Genomic DNA, 18,551 nt, shown 5'->3' with positions numbered 1-18,551 from the left:
CCCAAAATTATGGGCTTTGAACTGCAAGTATTACCATTGTTCTTACTTTATTACAATGTAAAATATGTAACAGTTCATCCCACAGTAATAAAGTATAACTAGCTTTCTTTTGTATTCTCAGAGTATAGCACAATACCTGGCACAGGTTAATTACATAAAAACACAGGTTTAACTGAATGAATGAATGAATGAATGATTAGATGGATGAACAAATAAATTCACCTTTTATTTTCCATCACTATTGCAGACAGTGTAGTAGGAAATAAAGGCTGTGAAATATGTCTTTCAGCTGAGGAAGGCAGAGGCTCTGCTAGTCATACCAAAGTTTCAGTGGTGAGGGAATGAGTGGCAGGCACAGTAAAATGAGAGCTGCTAATTAGGGGGAAATCACTCCCATTATTAAAGAACAGAAGCAACTGACTGCCCAAAGCTACATGTTTGAAACCATGTTGCATAACTAAATGTGTATCATTTTATTTTTAAATTTAAGATCTTATTTTTTTGCAAATGTGTAAACTGCATTGTGCCCACTCAAAAAAGTCACATATGCTTTAATTCTACCAAATATTATTGCTTACTCTTTGTTTAATTGAGCCGCTCTAAAAATCATTTGGCTAATGTTGTTTGTTTGTTGTTTTAACAGAAAGAGTGCAATGAAGATTGCAACTTCAAAGAATTAATCCTGGAAAACCATTATAACACATATGCATCAGCTAAATGGACACACGGTGGAGGAGAAATGTTTGTTGCCTTAAGTCAAAAGGGGTTGCCTGTAAGAGGAAAAAAAACGAAGAAAGAACAAAAAACAGCTCACTTTCTTCCTATGGCAATAACCTAATCATATATGCTATATAAGAAACCAGTTCCAGCAGGGAGATTTCTTTAAGTGGACTGTTTTCTTTTCTTTTCTCTTCTCTAAGTAACCAAGAAAGGCTGGAAAACTACTGAAAAACTGATCAAGCTGGACTTGCGCATTATGTTTATTTTAAGAGACTGCATTAAAAAGGTTTGAAAAATAAACACAAAAATCAGATTTAGTAACTAAAAGTTGTAAAAAATTGTAAAACTGGTTGTACAATCATGATGTTAGTAATAGTAATTTTTTTCTTAAATTAATTTACCCTTAAGAGTATGTTAGATTTGATTATCTGATAATGATTATTTAAATATTCTTTTCTGCTTATTAAATGGCTGCTATAATAATAATAATAATGCAGATGATGTTATATAAGATATGTCAGACCTAAAGGCTGCTGGAATGATTTGTCAGATAATCAAGCCAATGTTAACTATGAAAGATGAGCAGTAGCTGAAATGCTTTCTAGTGAAAAATTATAATTCACTTAAACTCTAATCAGAAAAGAAGGAATATTCTCAAAAATTCTATTATGGAATTGAATAGTTATACAAAGTATATGATTAGAACATTTTTGTGCCTACTAACAGGAACAAAATTCCTAATGCTGCTCAAATTGAAAGGGTATTGCTACAAGGATGTTTTCAAAAATTTTGTATATAAAATAGCAATAATGGTAATAATACTGTACTTCATCTCACTTGCCACAAAAAACATTTTATAATCCCTAAAAGTTAAAATTCAAGTAATATAATCTATCTTTTGTATAATTCATATTCAGGAATATGGCTTATAATAATGTTTTCCCCACAAATAATCATGCTTTTTCTTTTTGGTGGTTACAGCATTAAACTCTATTTTAAGTTGTATATGAACTTTATTGTTTTGTTATTTAAGTTTATGTTATTTATAAAAAACAACCTTAATAAGCTGTATCTGTTTCATATGCTTTTAATTGTAAAGCAATAACAAAACCGGCTGGCTCCACTGCAAGTTCCCTCCCCCTTGTGACCAACACCAAGTCCAGTACACAACACTTGGGCCAGCAAATCCTGGATGACAGACAAAAATGACAGCCTGCAGCAATCTCACAATAGATGTCTCACAGGGAACAATCCAAAAATGTGAAATATGTTTTGCCACATACTCTTGTCAATTAAATTGAATCGTATAAGTTAAAAGAACTCACAGAATTTTAAAGTTAGACTATATTTGAGTTTATCAGTAGAAAATACCATATTTTAAAAACATGCATATTTAAAGTTAGTAATTTTTCTAATCTCTAGAAATCTGGACATTTGGATGGCAGCATTAAAAGTGGTTTCCCTGTTAGATGGCAAGAGTACAATGCCCAAAATAGGATATTGAGGCCCAGAATATCATAAAGGTCTGAAATCAGGCTACAGATAATGGATTTATTAGAAAACAAATCTCCACTCATAACTCTTCCATTGGCACCTGATATATTCATTAATAGGAGGTCAAAAGTTATCTAAATTATACTATTGACATGCTCACCATGGTGGTTTTAATTTCAAAATATTTTTCATTCAAGTTCCTTTGTTTTATATAAATGTTACTAGAGGCCCAGTGCACAAATTCATGCATGGGTGGGGTCAGGCTGACCGGATTCAATAAGGGCAAATTGGGGCCGGGCCTGTTGGGAGGAGGAGACAGCGGGAGGTTGGCCAGCCAGCCTGCCCTGATCCAGGGGAGGGGTGTGGGCAATTGGCCCATGGGCCCCACCCCTGATTGGAGTGGGGGTGCCGATTGGAGGTGGGGATGGCCTGGAGAGGGGCGGTGGGTGGTGAGCTGGCTAGCCCGACCCCCGATTGGTGCGTGGGGAGCCAATTGGGGGCTGAGTTGGTTGGGGGAAGGGGCCACAGGCTGATCAGGTGGTGGGGGCCCATTGAAGGTGGGGCTGGCCAGGGAGAGGGGCCGCAGGTGGTTGGCCAGACGGCCTGCCCTCGATTGGGGTGGGAGAGGGTGATCAGGGATAGGGTCAGCTTGGGGGAGGGGCTGTGGGAGGTTGACTGGCTGGCCACACTCCCCCAATCGGGCTGGTTCACTGGCTGCAGTGGGCATCATAGCAACCGGTCGTTCTGGTCATTACGGCATTCCGATGCTGGCTTTTTATATATATAGACTAGAGGCCCGGTGCACAAAAATTTGTGCACTCGGGGGGGGGGGGGCCCAGCCCGGCCTGTGCCCTCTCACAGTCTGGGAACCCTCGGGAGAAAATGACCTGCTGGCTTAGGCCCGCTTCTGGGGGGGGAGAAGGGCAGGCCCAATCCCTAGGTGCAGCCCCTGGGCAGGCTCAAAACAGGGGCCGATTGGGGAGTTGGGGCACCGCCCCGTCATGCACCGAGCAGGGGGGATCGGGGGGGTTGCGATGCCCACCCTTCAGTCACGCTCAGGGAAGACTTGATTTGGGGGGGTTGGGGCCACCACCCCCCTGTTACACTTCAAAGGCAGGGTCGATGGGGGAGGTTTGCGGGCACCCCCCCCCCTGTTCATTCAACAGAGCAGGGCCTTAATCAGGGGGGTTGGGGGCGCTTCCCCCCCTGTCCCCTCCAAAGAGGCAAGGCCAAACAGGGGGGGTGGGGCAACACAGGAGCAGGGCCCGTTGGGGGCGAGAGGGTTTGGGCACCGCACCCTGTCACACACAGAGCAGGGCCGATCAGGGGGGTTGTGCGCTGCACCCCTGTCACACACAGAGCCGCAGGGCCATCAGGGGATTGGGGAGTTCCCCCCTATCAGGCACAGAGCAGGGCTGATCAGGGGGTTTGGGCGCTGCCCCCTGTCACGCTGATCCCGGTGCCGGGAGCCTCGCTGCTCCGCTTATCCCGGTGCCGGGAGGCATATTACCCTTTTACTATATAGGATAGAGGCCTGGTGCACGGGTGGGGGCTGGCTGGTTTGCCCTGAAGGGTGTCCTGGATCAGGGTGGGGTTCCCCACTGGGGTGCCTGGCCAGTCTGGCTGCGGGGCTGAGGGCCGTTTTCCGGCTGGCAGGTGACTAAAAGCTCCCAACCGCTCCTTGTTTTCTTTTTTTTTTTTTTTTATTCTGGGCCAGCTTTAGCTCTGAGGCCTCGCTGCTGAAAACATCGATACAATGTTGCGGTCCGGGGCTGACTGAAAGCCGGTTTTGTTTAGCTTCTTATTTGCAACATAGTAATAGTTGCTTAGAGTTGCAGTTGAGAGTCCGGCAAGTGAGGCGGGGAACGTTGGAGTCTGCAGTCCCTGGAGTAAGCAAGCCTCCCTGCTTGCTTCAGTGCATGGCTGCTGGCCGCCATCTTGGCTGACAGTTAATTTGCATAAGGATATGCTGATTAGCCAATGGGAAGGGTAGCGGTCGTACGCCAATTACCATGTTTCTCTTTTATTAGTGTAGATATGGTAATACATTTATAGGTGAGAGTTACATGAAACATATATATAAACAGAAACAACAAATTCAATTGGTTTTCTTGTGGTTTACCTGTCTAACGAGACTGCAGGAAGCTAAAAAGCTACCCTTTCTAAGATCTACTCTGGGGAGATGCCAAGAATGATTTTTTCTTAAAAAATTTTTTTAATTGATATCAAAAAGGAAGAGAGAAGGAGAAACAGAAACATTGATGACAGAGAATCATCGATTGGGTGCCTCCTGCACGCCCCTTGCATGTGCCCTGACTGGGAATTGAACAGTGACCTGGTCCATCGGTCGACGCTCAACCACTGAGCCACTGTGGCCTGGCCAAGAATGATATTTTTAACTGTTATCTGACTCAAGGGCCTTACTAGTCTAGGTTCCTAGATCAGCTTCTGGAGTCTTGTGAACATGTGAGGGCAGAAGAGGACCTATGTTTTTCATATTTATTTTCTTAGGATCTAGCAGAATATCTGTCCATACTCAAATTTTATATGAATTGATTTAATGTTTGAATATCAAAAAAATTCATAATGAGACTAATTTTACTTCATTTGTAAAAGTTAGGGTGAAACATGATTATATGGAAATGTAAGCAGAAATATATGTGTGTGTGTGTATATATATATATATATATATATATATATATATATTACAAGCTTGTTAGGATCAGATACTCTTTGTCTATGAAGTTATAGTTACAATCAAATTACACAGCAATGCTGAATTAAGCAAACCAATATTTAGCAGTAATTCCAATCTGGGAGCATTTCTAGAAATACTTTTAACTCTTTGTCCTCTCCTTTTTTACATCTATCCTAAAAATTTTCGAATATCTGTACTAGTTACATATGCTTAGAATTCTAGAATCTTAAACTATAAGGGGCCTTAGTCCCTCCTATTTATCTGCAGACCAGGAAATTAAGATTATGATACATCCAAAGTCACGTACCTGGTTAGGTAGAGAGCTGTCACAAGAGTCTAGAGCACTTAGCATGTGCTTCCTACTCTTAGACTATTAGGATTATTAGTGGTCTCATTTAAAAAAATACTATTGAGATATAATATTTATATTTGAATGTACATATATATGCATGACTTGTGTTTTGGCAATTCACTTCATATATAATTAATTAGTCTATACTGTGATCTCAATCAAAAGGATGAAAGAAATAATGCAATTTCTCATCCTAATTCCTAGTCAACTCTTTTTTTTTTAATATATTTTATTGATTTTTTACAGAGAGGAAGGGAGAGAGATAGAGAGTTAGAAACATCGATGAGAGAGAAACATCGATCAGCTGCCTCCTGCACATCTCACACTGGGGATGTGCCCGCAACCCAAGTACATGCCCTTGACCGGAATCGAACCTGGGACCCTTCAGTCCACAGGCCAACATTCTATCCACTGAGCCAAACCGGTTTTGGCCCTAGTCAACTCTTACATGTACCCCTTTGTTTACAAATGGAGAGCACTGTGCAAAATATCCATATAAACAGAGTAATCTTTTCTTAAGATGGTCTTTGAAAAGAACGGTGGTTAAATACCTAGGTTTCCAATAATTAGGAAGGAAAAAACTGAAAGAATATAAATTGTTAGCAAAAGAAGTTAATACAGAAGATACTTTCAATGCAGTTAGTGAAGTAAAACATTTTCACATGAAAAAGCTATAAGTTATCAGCCTTTGAGTTGGTAATAAACTAAACTCGATAGAAGAGTTCTGGAGATGAATTCTTAGTTTCCATCAGTGCCTCTTCCAATTTTCTACTAAAATGCCAATAATAGAGGCAGAGAATGAGAGTCTAAGGTCACCCACCAAAGACACAAAAAGACTCATGTAATTTTTGCATTTTATTCCATAATACATTTGTTTGTGCTTTAATGTTAAAATGACACCAGTGAGTAAAAGTGATCCACCAGAAAGATGTACAAATTTTATCATAATTGCTTCATTTACACCACTACCCTATTGCCATATACTTGGGCATGAATAAGTCACAAGATATCCTGTACCTTATCATAGTCCAACTTTACACACAGATGATACATGGCAAAAGAAAACCCAAAAGTTATCTAAAATTCACTCTGGATAAGAGTGATATTAAAAAATGTAACGACCAGTATGAGTGGCTACTGGTCAATCAGAATATATCATTGATCTATCAGAATAGATTCAGGGCACTGTGACTTACTTGTGAGTACCACATGATTATCAGCCTTAAAAATTTCCATGATGACCCCAAAACAGAGTTTTTAGAAAATATTATCAATTGGCTCTGTGGTTAGAGCTCTTAATGCATTATCCTAATATGAAATAGTTCATTAAAACTTTATTTCTAACTCTTTCAGCATTTTTGTTAGGCTACTGTATTTTACTTCTATATTCAATGAAACTGCTGCTTTCAATGATGGTGATGTTCCCTTTAGACTCACATGTGCTCCTCTAACTTTGAATGGTGTATCAAGGAAATTTATTTATTTTGAGTTGAGGAAGCAAGAAATAATGAAGTCCTAGTCTTTTCCTCACAATACCTGTATTTCCTCTTAGCTGAGAAGATGGCTCATATATATATATTTTACTTTCTGATTATTTTGTGGTTTCAGTTTCTAAATCCTCATATCAAATTTATTTTCTTTCCTATCACCAGAACTTATATTCTAATAATAAAAAATGAGATGAATAATAATATTTAGCTTGAAGATGACAGGCCTCTCTCTTGACCAACCCAGCCATGTTTTAGTTATCTATGGTTATATAACACATTATCTTAAAAATTAGTGGCTTAAATAGCAATATTTATTATCTCATAGTTTATGGGCTCAGGGACCTGGGCATGGCTTCACAATGTGTTTCTAGTTAGAATCTCTTCTAAGGCTACATCAAGGTGTTGGCCAGGCTTGCAGTCATCTATTATCTCTATGCCCAACCTGGAGAGGGATCCAACCTTAGATTCTCACTGGTTGTTGGCTCACAACACCACTTCCCCATGATGGGCCTCCCCATAGCATGACTGTTTCCCACAGAGCAAGGAATCAGAAAGAATGAGAGAGTACTAGTAAATTCCTTAAAATAGCATCCAAAGCTGTCATACAATTGGCTCTTACCTTACCTGTCCAATCTTCTCACTGCTCAACAACAAACCTTAAAGTTTCCTTAGTCTATTGTGTTTATCTCATCACCAGGCCATAAGTTTTACAAGGAAAGGACCTTACATGTTTTGTTCACTTACATATCCCAATGCATCTTTAACAGTCTCTGGCACATAGTAAGTAAGCCCTCAGTAAATATTCAGTGAACAAATGGATAAATGAATTCCAGTTCAGGAACAGAATAATGAGCATACATAACTACAAAGCATTATGTCAATATTGAAACAAATGCAGATATTTTGTTCAAACTAGTGATTCTCTCAGAAGTATTTCCATGTCACTCAATAGATGATATTAAAGCATTTTATAATACAATGAAAAACCATTGCTTTTTCATGCCATCCAGCACCTCTGACCACTGCTACCAATTAATGACCAACATATCTGGGGCAGGGATTTGCAGGTCACCCTATGGCAGACCATGGGAAATTATCTTAAAAGCTAAATGAGTAATTAGAAAGTTGCTTGGTGAGCATGACATTAAAGCACAGAGAAATAAAATGGCTTAAAAAGACATATTAATCAAATTATTATGAAACCTAATTCACAATGATCAAATCTGGATAGTTCTGTAAAAACAATGCCAGTTCCTGTTTCTTTGTGCTTCCTCTATCCTATGCCACATGTTGTTTTCCCAACTTGTGTTCATACAATCTTTCTCCATATAATATAAAATACAACCAACAACAATACAATAATACAACTTATTAAATTAGTACCACATTGGGAGTTTATATCTCTGGCCATCTTATTAGTGTCTTGGGAGTTTCCTCACTCTTTACCATGCAAACTTCTTGGTTTTCTTTCAGTGATGTATAATGAAAAGCACAATGCCAAGCTTTTACTGGCTTAATTTTCAGAGAGCTACCTTATTTCCAAGTTTTAAGGGTTGTTTTTTAAATGTCTCTAAGCATTGGTGACAGTGAAGAGTGAAGAGTCTCTGAAAAATGACAGAGGTGCAAATTAAAGTTTAACTAGCTCATCCATCTGGCTAATACTTTAAGTATTTTTGGAACACATCATTTGCTGAATAGCAACGTGTACTGCGTATGAGTAATTACTACCTTTCTTTTTTATTTTCATCTCCCCACAGTACCATATGAAGTAATTTGCACATAAGGTACTTAAAAGCTACATGTTAACTGAGTGTAAAGATTTTTTAATTTGCTTGTAGTTTAAACTATAGTTCATTAAAAATCATGGAGTTAATGTTTTAACCTTAAAGTCTAGATAAAGAGGGAAAATTGGGTTTAAAAATTAGGGGACAGGTATAAAAACATTTTTTAAAATGATCCTCATCTTAGTTTAAAAGGTTATATGGTGTTGTACCATTATAAGAAGAATGAACATTAAAACTTTAGTCTTGTAAGTAATCTAACAATTCACTGGTTAAGGGGAGCTGGCTTGTAAATCCTGTGTCATTCCAGATACTGGATTCTATAACTGCTTACATCCCTCTCCTGAAAGTGGAGGTATGCCTCTTTGTTTAGAAGGCAAATTTTAACTATCAGCTCTCTATTTACTTCATTGAAAACAAAAAAAGAAAATTCTCTTAGTTTAGAATTCTGTAGAAAAGTTAATCCACATGACAGTAAGCACCTCAGATGTCAAGAAGAAAAAACAATGTTTTAAATATGTTTTGGATTAGAAGCAGCAGTTCTGAGACATCAGGATACATGGAGCACAAGTGATTTTATTCCTTGAAAGCCATATATGCACACATGCATGTAAATGCTTATGTTTTACCCTGTTTTGCTCTTGACCTGCCTTGGCATTCCTACAGCACACAGATTAAGGTATTGATACACACAAAGGCAGAGAGAAGGAGAAAACTATAGAGAGGTAGAAATGCTAAAATAATCAATGTAAGCCACTAGTTTCTATTACTAATTCCACTTCAATAGTCAACAATCACTTTGGAAGATTATCAGCACCTATGGATATAAGGTATAGAGCAGTGATGGCGAACCTTTTGAGCTCGGGGTGTCAGCATTTTGAAAAACCCTAACTTAACTCTGGTGCCGTGTCACATATAGGAATTTTTTGATATTTGCAACCACAGTAAAACAAAGACTTATATTTTTGATATTTATTTTATATATTTAAATGCCATTTAACAAAGAAAAAATCAACCAAAAAAATGAGTTCGCGTGTCACCTCTGACACATGTGTCATAGGTTCGCCATCACTGGTATAGAGTAAACAAAATGTTGGAAAAGGGAATATAGAAATAATTTATTCTAATCACCTTTTTTTTCAGGTGGAAAAATAAGGCTAAGAAGGGTTTTATGACACATTCAAGGACATTCAAGTCTTTTATGTGCAAGTTAAATATATCAGACCCAAGCAAATATTAGAATCTGTAGAAAAGTCTCCAAATCAAAATATATTTATATCCTGAGTAAATTTATCTCAGTCTTACATGTGGGGCATCCTCCACAATGATGATTGAGTCCAGTTTGGGGATAAGCCAAAAAGAAACTGTAAAATTGTTAACCTGGATATGGGAGTAGTCAGATGCCAGGGGCCAAGCCCAGTCACAGCAATTTCCTATAGGGTAGTGGTCCCCAAACTTTTCAACCTCAAGGACTGAATAGTCTTAAGAACAGTTGAAGACACTAAAGAACGTTTGTTCATTTGGTTTTTGTAACTATTAGTATTTCTTAAGCATTTATTTATTAGTTCATTAAAAAGAACAGTAATAAATCCATTTCATGTTCACATAAATAGCATCTTTTTTAAAAAAAGAACTACTTTCAAGAAGAAATTTTCAGAGGAATAACTTAGTTTCCCATTAAAAAAATTCTAACATCTGAGAGTAGAAACAGCCGCAATCCAATATCTACTTCTATTGTGATATGATTTTTAATGTATTTTTATATTTTGAAGCATATAACAAAAATCCAGTATAATACAGATAAATAGTTGGAAAAAGGAATATTTTAAAACTTTTTCATATAATTATGAATATTCTTTTTAAAAAATATGTTTTTATTGATTTTTTACAGAGAGGAAGGGAGAGGGATAGAGAGTTAGAAACATCAATGAGAGAGAAACATCATCAATCAGCTGCCTCCTGCACACTTCCTGCCAGGGATGTGCCTGCAACCCAGGTACATGCCCTTGACCGGAATCAAACCTGGGACCCTTCAGTCTGCAGGCTGACGCTCTATCCACTGAGCCAAACAGGTTAGGGCAATTATGAATATTCTTTATGCTACCCAAGAACTTGAGAAGTTGTAGTTTTTTAAAGGCGGGCAGCATTGTGGAATTTAAAACCACAATGGTGTGCTTTGTGTACTCTATTACATTCAAATTCATTTAGCTGTCACACTTTTTAAAATCTATGTATAATTATTTTTAATATAATGCATTGGTCATTTGGAAAATATTGGTCCAAGGAGTTATGCAGATCTAAATTTTGACACACTTTATACAATATCAAAAATTCATATTTGTTAATATCACCACTGACTTATCAGGGAAGTCTTTAAGTATTGAAAATCTGTCAAGGTCATAGTGGTGGACGCAAATTCTCCAAAATTTCTGTTTGACATCTCAGATGTTATTACTGGCCATAGCAAAAGCACTTCATTCGTAAAGATCACTGCATTCTTCTTTGACTGAGTGCAGACACTCAGTCCTCCAAAATGTGTGCTCCCCCTCCCATGGTGTAGAGTTGTCACTACGTAGCAGCTTCAGAGCCACAGGTTTTATTTGCCAGCCCTCCTTACATCTAGGTATAGCTAAGGCTTAGTCTCACTAATGGTATGCGATTTTAAGAGATGTGGGTAACTTCTGAGCCAAGACTTTTAAGAGTATATACACCCATCCCTCTTTTATTCTCCTGATGCAGATTGCTTTTAATAACTATGGGGTTCTGTAGGATGCTGACCCCAGAAGGGAACAGCCTGGATCTCTGAATCACTATGTGGAGGAGAGGCAATCACTGACTACTAATATAAAAGTCCGAAGGTAGCTTTAAGAGTAGGCTAGGGCTCTAGAGAAACATAAGAGGCCCAAAGCTCAAATAAACACATAGGTTTGAATGAACTTCTACCTTAAACAGAGTTCCCAGTAGTCACAAATAATCTAAGCAGAAGTTTACAGCAAAAACCTCAGTTAAGTAATCCTTGCCTTTTTGAAATGGTATAACTGCCCTTTCAGTTTCCCTACCAAAAAAGATGGTGTGTAGCAGGCCTGTGCTTCCCCAATGAGGCTCAGTTTCTTTAACAGGTTTAGAAATTCCAACCCTTTGCTGTCACTGTACCTCTGGACCACTTTAGACTCAGAGTGTAGGTTTTTTCAATTCTCTAAACATTGCTCACTAGAGTACTCCATATATAAAATTAGGAAACCAGTGAGTTCCCCTACTCTCCACCCCCAGTCTTCTCCCTTTTTGGCACTTCCACTAACATCCTTCCTCCTTTAGTCTCACCTATTAAAATCTGATCCCAGGAAAGGATCTGAAAACTCACATTAGTCATGAGTGAAGGACGGAGGCTATGGTAATTCTCATAAGTTGCAACTCATCCTATGTTGAAAAATTTAAGCCTTTATATACTTACAAGCCTATAAAATTAAATGACTGAGAGGCAAGCAGCATGAGAAGTGGTTCAGAGTTCAGACTCTAAGGACAGAATTTGCTGGCTTTGAATTCATATCCAACACTTACCAGTTATGTGAACTTAGACAAGTTACTAAATTATATTATGCTTCAGTTGTTTCATTTTATAAATGACAATAAACTGACCTGCCACATAGGAATATTACTAATGAGGTTTTATTAAGTTAACACATTTTATCAAGAGCATGCTTTAAACTGAAGATGTCTCCAAGTTAAACCTAAATTATTAAAATTTAATTATGAGCAGCATATGAAAAGAAATACTCATTAAACCTCTAACCTGCCCTCCAGACTTAGGTGACCTCATCAAAAAAAAAGAAAAAGAAAAATCTAGTCATGTTTTTGAATCAAATAGAAAATATTTTTAAAATATTTGTGTAAATAAAATATGATACATTTTATAAAAATTTTCCATTAATATAAAAATCAAATGTATTAGAAGCAAATATAATTCCTATGTTTTTCAAATAAAAATGATCTTTATAAGTACAGTATTAAATTTATTTCAAGCATATTAGTGCACCACCTAGGAAAATTCTTCATTTTAGCTTACATATGATTATTTTAAATTATTGAATATTGATTATAGGTGAATATTAAAATGTAAAACAATTTCATGTTATTTATGTAAAAAACTTAAAAACAGTATTATATGGTATAGAAAAAAAGAATGCCCACAAACTTCAATATAGTCATTACCTCTGGGAATGGGGGGACTAACTTAGGGATAGGACAAAAGAGCTGTAAATAAAAGGCGTGACAAGATGCAAACAGTTGTTACAAGTGAGAAATATTCTCTATACCAGCGGTTCTCAACCTGTGGGTTGCGACCCCTGGGTTGCGACCCCTTTGGCGGTCGAACGACCCTTTCACAGGGGTCGCCTAAGACCATCCTGCATATCAGATATTTACATTACGATTCATAACAGTAGCAACATGACAGTTATGAAGTAGCAACAAAAATAATTTTATGGTTGGTCACAACATGAGGAACTGTATTTAAAGGGCCAGAAGGTTGAGAACCACTGCTCTATACTATCCTGCAGGTTTGAATAAAATATAACATAGTCAAATCTCAGTTCTCAAATCTCTCATCTTGAACAATTTGGTTCTTGACCAAGTTGTTCACAGAAAAAAATGTCTCGGTTGTTGAACAAGCTTTGGTTCCGGATTTGACAACCCTTTCATGCTGATCCATCAGCATGACAAAAAGTGTCTCTCTCAGGCCACAAACAAAGGAGAGAATGTCAGTCAGTTTACTGCTAACCCCTGAGTTGTTAACATCTCAGGAAATTATGCTGTGAATATTTTTGTGTTGTTTTTTTTTTGCTGAGAAAATGGACAGTTAACACACTTTTAAACATAAAGAGGCCATCATGAGTGCTAATGCTGGTAAGGATGTGAAAGAAACAATGATCACAGGCAACTGAAGAGGTAGAGAAACTATTTTTGATTTGGATAAATGAAAAGCAGTTAGCATTTCTGAAGCAGTGATATGTGCAAAAGGGAAGGTGCTACATACTAACTTCCTAAAAGACACCCCTGGAACATTGCTGAAAGTAATTTGTTTAAGGCTTATAGGCTGTGGCCCAATAAATTTAAGAAGTGTTTGTTTATAGATTAAACAGTACATTAGACATGCACTGTATATAAATAGAAAGGTTAAAACAGGAAATCATTGGGGTTTGGAATGCATTAATTCAATTTAAATTATTTCTAATGGGGAAAAATGACTTGGTTTTCAAACAAATCACTTCTTGAATAGTCTCCTGGAACAAATTAGGTCAAGAACCAATGTTCCACTGTAATAAAAACAAACCTAAAAGGAGACCCCTGTGTAAGGTAGCAAGATAAACATAGCCACTTTAATCTCCTAGCTCTGAGTTAAAAAACTGTAAAATATAAATAGAAAAATATGTATCAGCACCAGAAGATAAACATAAAAATTGATATATATCTGAAACCTATGAAATGGGACCAAATTTTCAAGGTTTTTAATAATAAATATACTTTACCATATGATGGGAAAGTACATAAGAGGAGGTCTTGAGAGATCTCCATCCCACTGGCAGAAACTTACTTGAAAAGCAAAAGGTGCATTGAAATGTTGGGAATCTAATGAGAATCCCTTCACTCATGGTCACTTTTGCCTCTAAAGTCCAGGAGCACCTGGTAGAACGGTAAGCTGCTGACAGGGCTAAAACGTGATGTAGAAAACTGTGGTCTTTCCTAGGGACTTGATGTTTTGCATCTAGCCATCTCAGTTTTCACTCCTTAATAGAAAACTATTCTTGGTTTATGTAACATTTAGTGAACGAATAGCTTGTAATGGCTTTTTATTTATTTATTTAATTGATTTCTAAATATATTCAGTTTCTATGCTGCAACAGAAGACATTTGGTCTATCATAGTATACCATGTGAAAACAGAATAAGAAGCCTTTTTCTAAAGATTTTTTCCCTCAACATCTGAGATACCTTCCACTGGTAGAAAAAAAAAAACTTGTTTCTTAAATATCTAAAACAGTGATATTTTTCTCTATCTCCAGTCTGGTCATGTAAGTTTCTGTCTCACTTGAAATATTTAGCTAAGACATTTACTAGGCCTGTGCTGATGAAGGGAAATCTACTAATGTAAGCTGCCTTACAGAACCTGTTTCCTGAACCCTCCCATTTTCCAGAGGCCATAATCCATGAACTATACACAACTCCCGGAGGGGTTGTCAGCGCTGGCGCCAGCCAGGCCAGACCTTTGGGTGTAATCTCACTTCCCCCATCCCAACCCACAGAGGGACCGCAAAGCCCATGAAAAAGTCCAGAAGCCTGATATAAAAGGAAGGCTTCCTCCATATTCATCACTCAGGCTTTGGAAAACTGTCTCCCCTAAGTTCATTAACGAGTGAACTTAAAATGAAATAAGTAGAAGTTGTGTTTTCTAAAGAACACAGAAGAAAAAAAGGTTAAAAAAACAAACAAAATCCCAGTGAGCTGTGTACAGTATTAAGCAATACAATACATGTAATTTGGAGTCCCAGAGAGAAATAGAACAGTATTAGTACTAGTACATCTGCAAATAAAGGGTTTTTCCTGAATCTCTCAGTACTCATTGTGTATTTTCCAGTTGCCTGGTAAATTCTGCAACAATGAAGCTTAGGGATATCCAGGAATTCTAACTAAATTTTGGTACTGGCAAAAACTTAGAGAAATTGTTCTTAATATTGAGATATATTTTGGTGACATTTTTCAATTTTACAGTCCAATTAAAAATCCTAGATCCAGGCATCTTTTCTGGTCTTGGCTCCATTTGTATACCTGCTTTCCTATTACCCTAAATCATCATATATGGTGCCATGAATATAGTGCCTGACTTAAAGACAGCCTAATGCTCTGAGGAAAGTTCCCTGGTTATCTTTCTGCTCTATCCATCCCCAAAACCAGAAAAGAACAAAATTAGTAATGTGTTAATTTTGCAATTTTAAGAAATGGGAACAAGTAGGTTATTCCACAATATGTATAATTATTGTGGGATGGATTTAAGTATTACAAAATAGTGCTTGATTTGGCGCACATACACTAAAATTAGAATAATACAGAGATTAGCATGGTCCCTGTGCAAGGATAACACGAAAATTTGTGAAGCATTCCATGCTTAAAAAAAAAAAGGAATTACAAAATAACCCAAAGTAGAATTTCTGTAACATCTGGTCTTTTAAAATGAGTATGTGCAAGCTATCACCATTAAATCTATGTATCAGAGATTAATTTGAAATATCAGAGAGACCGTGTTATTCTTGACCATGATAGGACTCCTGCTGTGGTTTGCAATAAATACATAACCTCTGCCTGAGTTTTAGGTTGTAAAATACAATGCTAATATTTAACCTACCTCAAAACTTGAGGATCTGTGAAATACTGAACAAGTGTCCAAAATAAAATGTTACTGATTGTCTTTTTATTAAAAAAAAAAAATTCCTGGAAACATCTAAACCAAAAAAAAAAAAAAAAAGCAAAAATAAAAAATAAAATTCCAAAAATTAACTGTAAAGGAAATAAAAATAGGTTGGTTTTAGACTTTTTTTTTTACCAGACTAAATAATAGAAGATAATGAAGTAACATCTCTGGTTTTGTGGGAAAATGTGATTTGAGAATTTAATATTTAAATTGGAAAATGAGCTCAATATTTAAATAAAATATTTAATGTACATCAGCCTGACTTTCCAATAGGTAAAAGTTATAAAATTTTGAAAATATTAAAGAAAATAATTTGAATATACAAGAAAATGCCAAAAGCCACCATAACTGGAAGGGAGTCGAACCTTTGAAGAGGAAAGGAACTTGTGATAAATACAATTTGTGTTCATGCAGCTACAGCTTTTTGACTGACAGAACTCCTTAGTCTATGTGGCATATAAGTAGATGGCATGCAAACAGAAGGTAGAAGTATTCCTGGTTTGAGGAGTCAATTAGAAATATTACTCACTTAAGACTGCCAGAGGACTGAAAATGAGGAACTTTTAGAAATCACGGAAAGAAAAGGGTTGCAGAAGGGAAGTACCAAATCTGCATATTATAAGCTCTATTCAAACTTCTGGCTGTTGTCTGAATTACTCATGCATTGGGTAGAGGGAGAGCAATAGGGTGGAAAGGTGAAAAGGAATAGCTGGATAACTAAAGTGCTGAGATTTCAGTGGCTTACCACTGCAGAAGACATAGTCTCTGGACTTTGAGTCCAGCTGAAGAAATTGTCTGCTTGAACAAAAATTACTATTGTTCAGTGGAATATAACAGAACCCAGAGTCTCCTCAAAATATCATTCAAAATTCTCAGAATACATAAGAAATTATTAGACATGAAAAGGAACAAGAAATTGTGACTTATAGTCAAGAAAAAATAGGCAATAAAATTCATCTCAATGTTATCCAAATATTGGAATTATCAGAAAATAATTTTAAAGCAGCTATTTTAAATATGTTTGAGGACTTAAAGGAAAATATGGCCTGAAGAGAACCTCAGGATAAAAATAACTATAAAAAAAGACCAAATGAAAATTCTTTTTTTTTTTTAAATATATATTTTATTGATTTTTCACAGAGAGGAAGGGAGAGAGACAGAGAGTCAGAAACATCGATGAGAGAGAAACATCGATCAGCTGCCTCCTGCACATCTCCTACTGGGGATGTGCCCGCAACCCAAGTACATGCCCTTGACCGGAATCGAACCTGGGACCCTTCAGTCCGCAGGCCGACGCTCCATCCACCGAGCCAAGCCGGTTTCGGCCCAAATGAAAATTCTTAACTGAAAAGTATAATATATGAAATAAAACATTCATTTATTGGGTTTAAGAGTAGAATAAACCATGGGTGGAAAAAAATGAGTGAACTTGAAATGAAATAAGTAGAAATTGTGTTTTCTAAAGAACACAAAGAAAAAAAGGTTGAAAAAACAAACAAAATCCCAGTGAGCTGTGTACAGTATTAAGCAATACAATACATGTAAATTGGAGTCCCAGAGAGAAATAGAACAGAATTTGAAAAAATGATGGCAAAAAATTCCCAAATTTGGTGAAAAACATTAAACTACAAGTTTAAGAAACCCCGAGGAGGATGAACACAAAAAAAGTGCATCAGCACATTGTGGACAACTTGCTAAATACCAAGAATAAAGAGAAAAATCTTAACAGTAGTTAGAGGGAAGAAAGCACATTACATCTACTAGGAATCAACAAACCACAGCCTGCAGGTCCAATCCAGCTCATGACCTATTTTCCAAGTAGCTTCCAACCTAAGAGTGTTTTGTTTTTTAAAATACATTCTTAAAGAGTTTTGTTTTTTTTAAAAAATATTAGGTGACAGAGACCAAGTGTATCTAACATAATCTAAAATATTTACTATTTTGTCCTTTATAGAAAATGCTTCTGATCTAGACATAGTGGAAATGACAAGAATAGTGTCTGACTTCTCACTTAAAATAATACAAAATAGAACACAACAGAACAATATCTTGCTGAAAGGCAAAAGAAAAGTGTTCATAATTTTATATCCATCAAAAATATCCTTCAAAAGTAAGGCAAAATGAACATTATTTTTAGATTCATAAACTTGAGAAGATTCATTGCTAGCAGAACTAAACTATGAAAACTGTCAAAAGGCCATTTTTCAGGCTGAAGGGAAATGATAACAGATGGTAATTCAAATTTATATCAAGGAATGAAGAACCAGAAATGATAAATATGTGAATAAATATAGAAGGCTATTTTTAAACCTTCTCTTGATATTTTAAAAATACATATAATCACTTCTACTTCTAACTATGATGAAGTAACAGGCACCAATTTACTTTCTTAAACAACTGACAATTTATTTTTTTTTTTTATTTTTATTTTTTTTTTTTAAAGATATTTTATTGATTTTTCCACAGAGAGGAAGGGAGAGAGACAGAGAGCTAGAAACATCGATGAGAGAGAAACATCGATCAGCTGCCTCCTGCACATCTCCCACTGGGGATGT

At 36.6% G+C, this 18,551-nt stretch overlaps 2 protein-coding genes and 1 non-coding gene across 3 annotated transcripts in view; 2 read left to right on the top strand and 1 right to left on the bottom strand.

Moving 5' to 3' along the window:
- FGF7 (fibroblast growth factor 7) overlaps window positions 1–1,789 on the top strand; it is a 63,579-nt gene extending 61,790 nt beyond the window's left edge. The window contains exon 4 of the mRNA XM_006085987.3: window positions 644–1,789. Within this exon, the coding sequence (XP_006086049.1) occupies window positions 644–838 (195 nt within the window). The 3' untranslated portion in view covers window positions 839–1,789. The remainder of the gene's footprint in view (window positions 1–643) is intronic.
- Window positions 1–18,551, bottom strand: part of FAM227B (family with sequence similarity 227 member B) — a 204,156-nt gene that overhangs the window by 124,302 nt on the left and 61,303 nt on the right. The gene's annotated exons all lie outside the window — the stretch shown is intronic.
- Window positions 15,595–15,697, top strand: LOC111825383. Its single transcript, XR_002828548.1, has one exon. It is a non-coding gene; the product is annotated as a U6 spliceosomal RNA (small nuclear RNA).

This window comes from Myotis lucifugus, unplaced genomic scaffold (assembly GCF_000147115.1).
Source record: "Myotis lucifugus unplaced genomic scaffold, Myoluc2.0 scaffold_23, whole genome shotgun sequence".
Classification (NCBI taxonomy): domain Eukaryota; kingdom Metazoa; phylum Chordata; class Mammalia; order Chiroptera; family Vespertilionidae; genus Myotis; species Myotis lucifugus.
The sequence above is the reverse complement of the archived record's forward strand: the minus strand, read 5'-3'. Positions and strand labels throughout refer to the sequence as shown.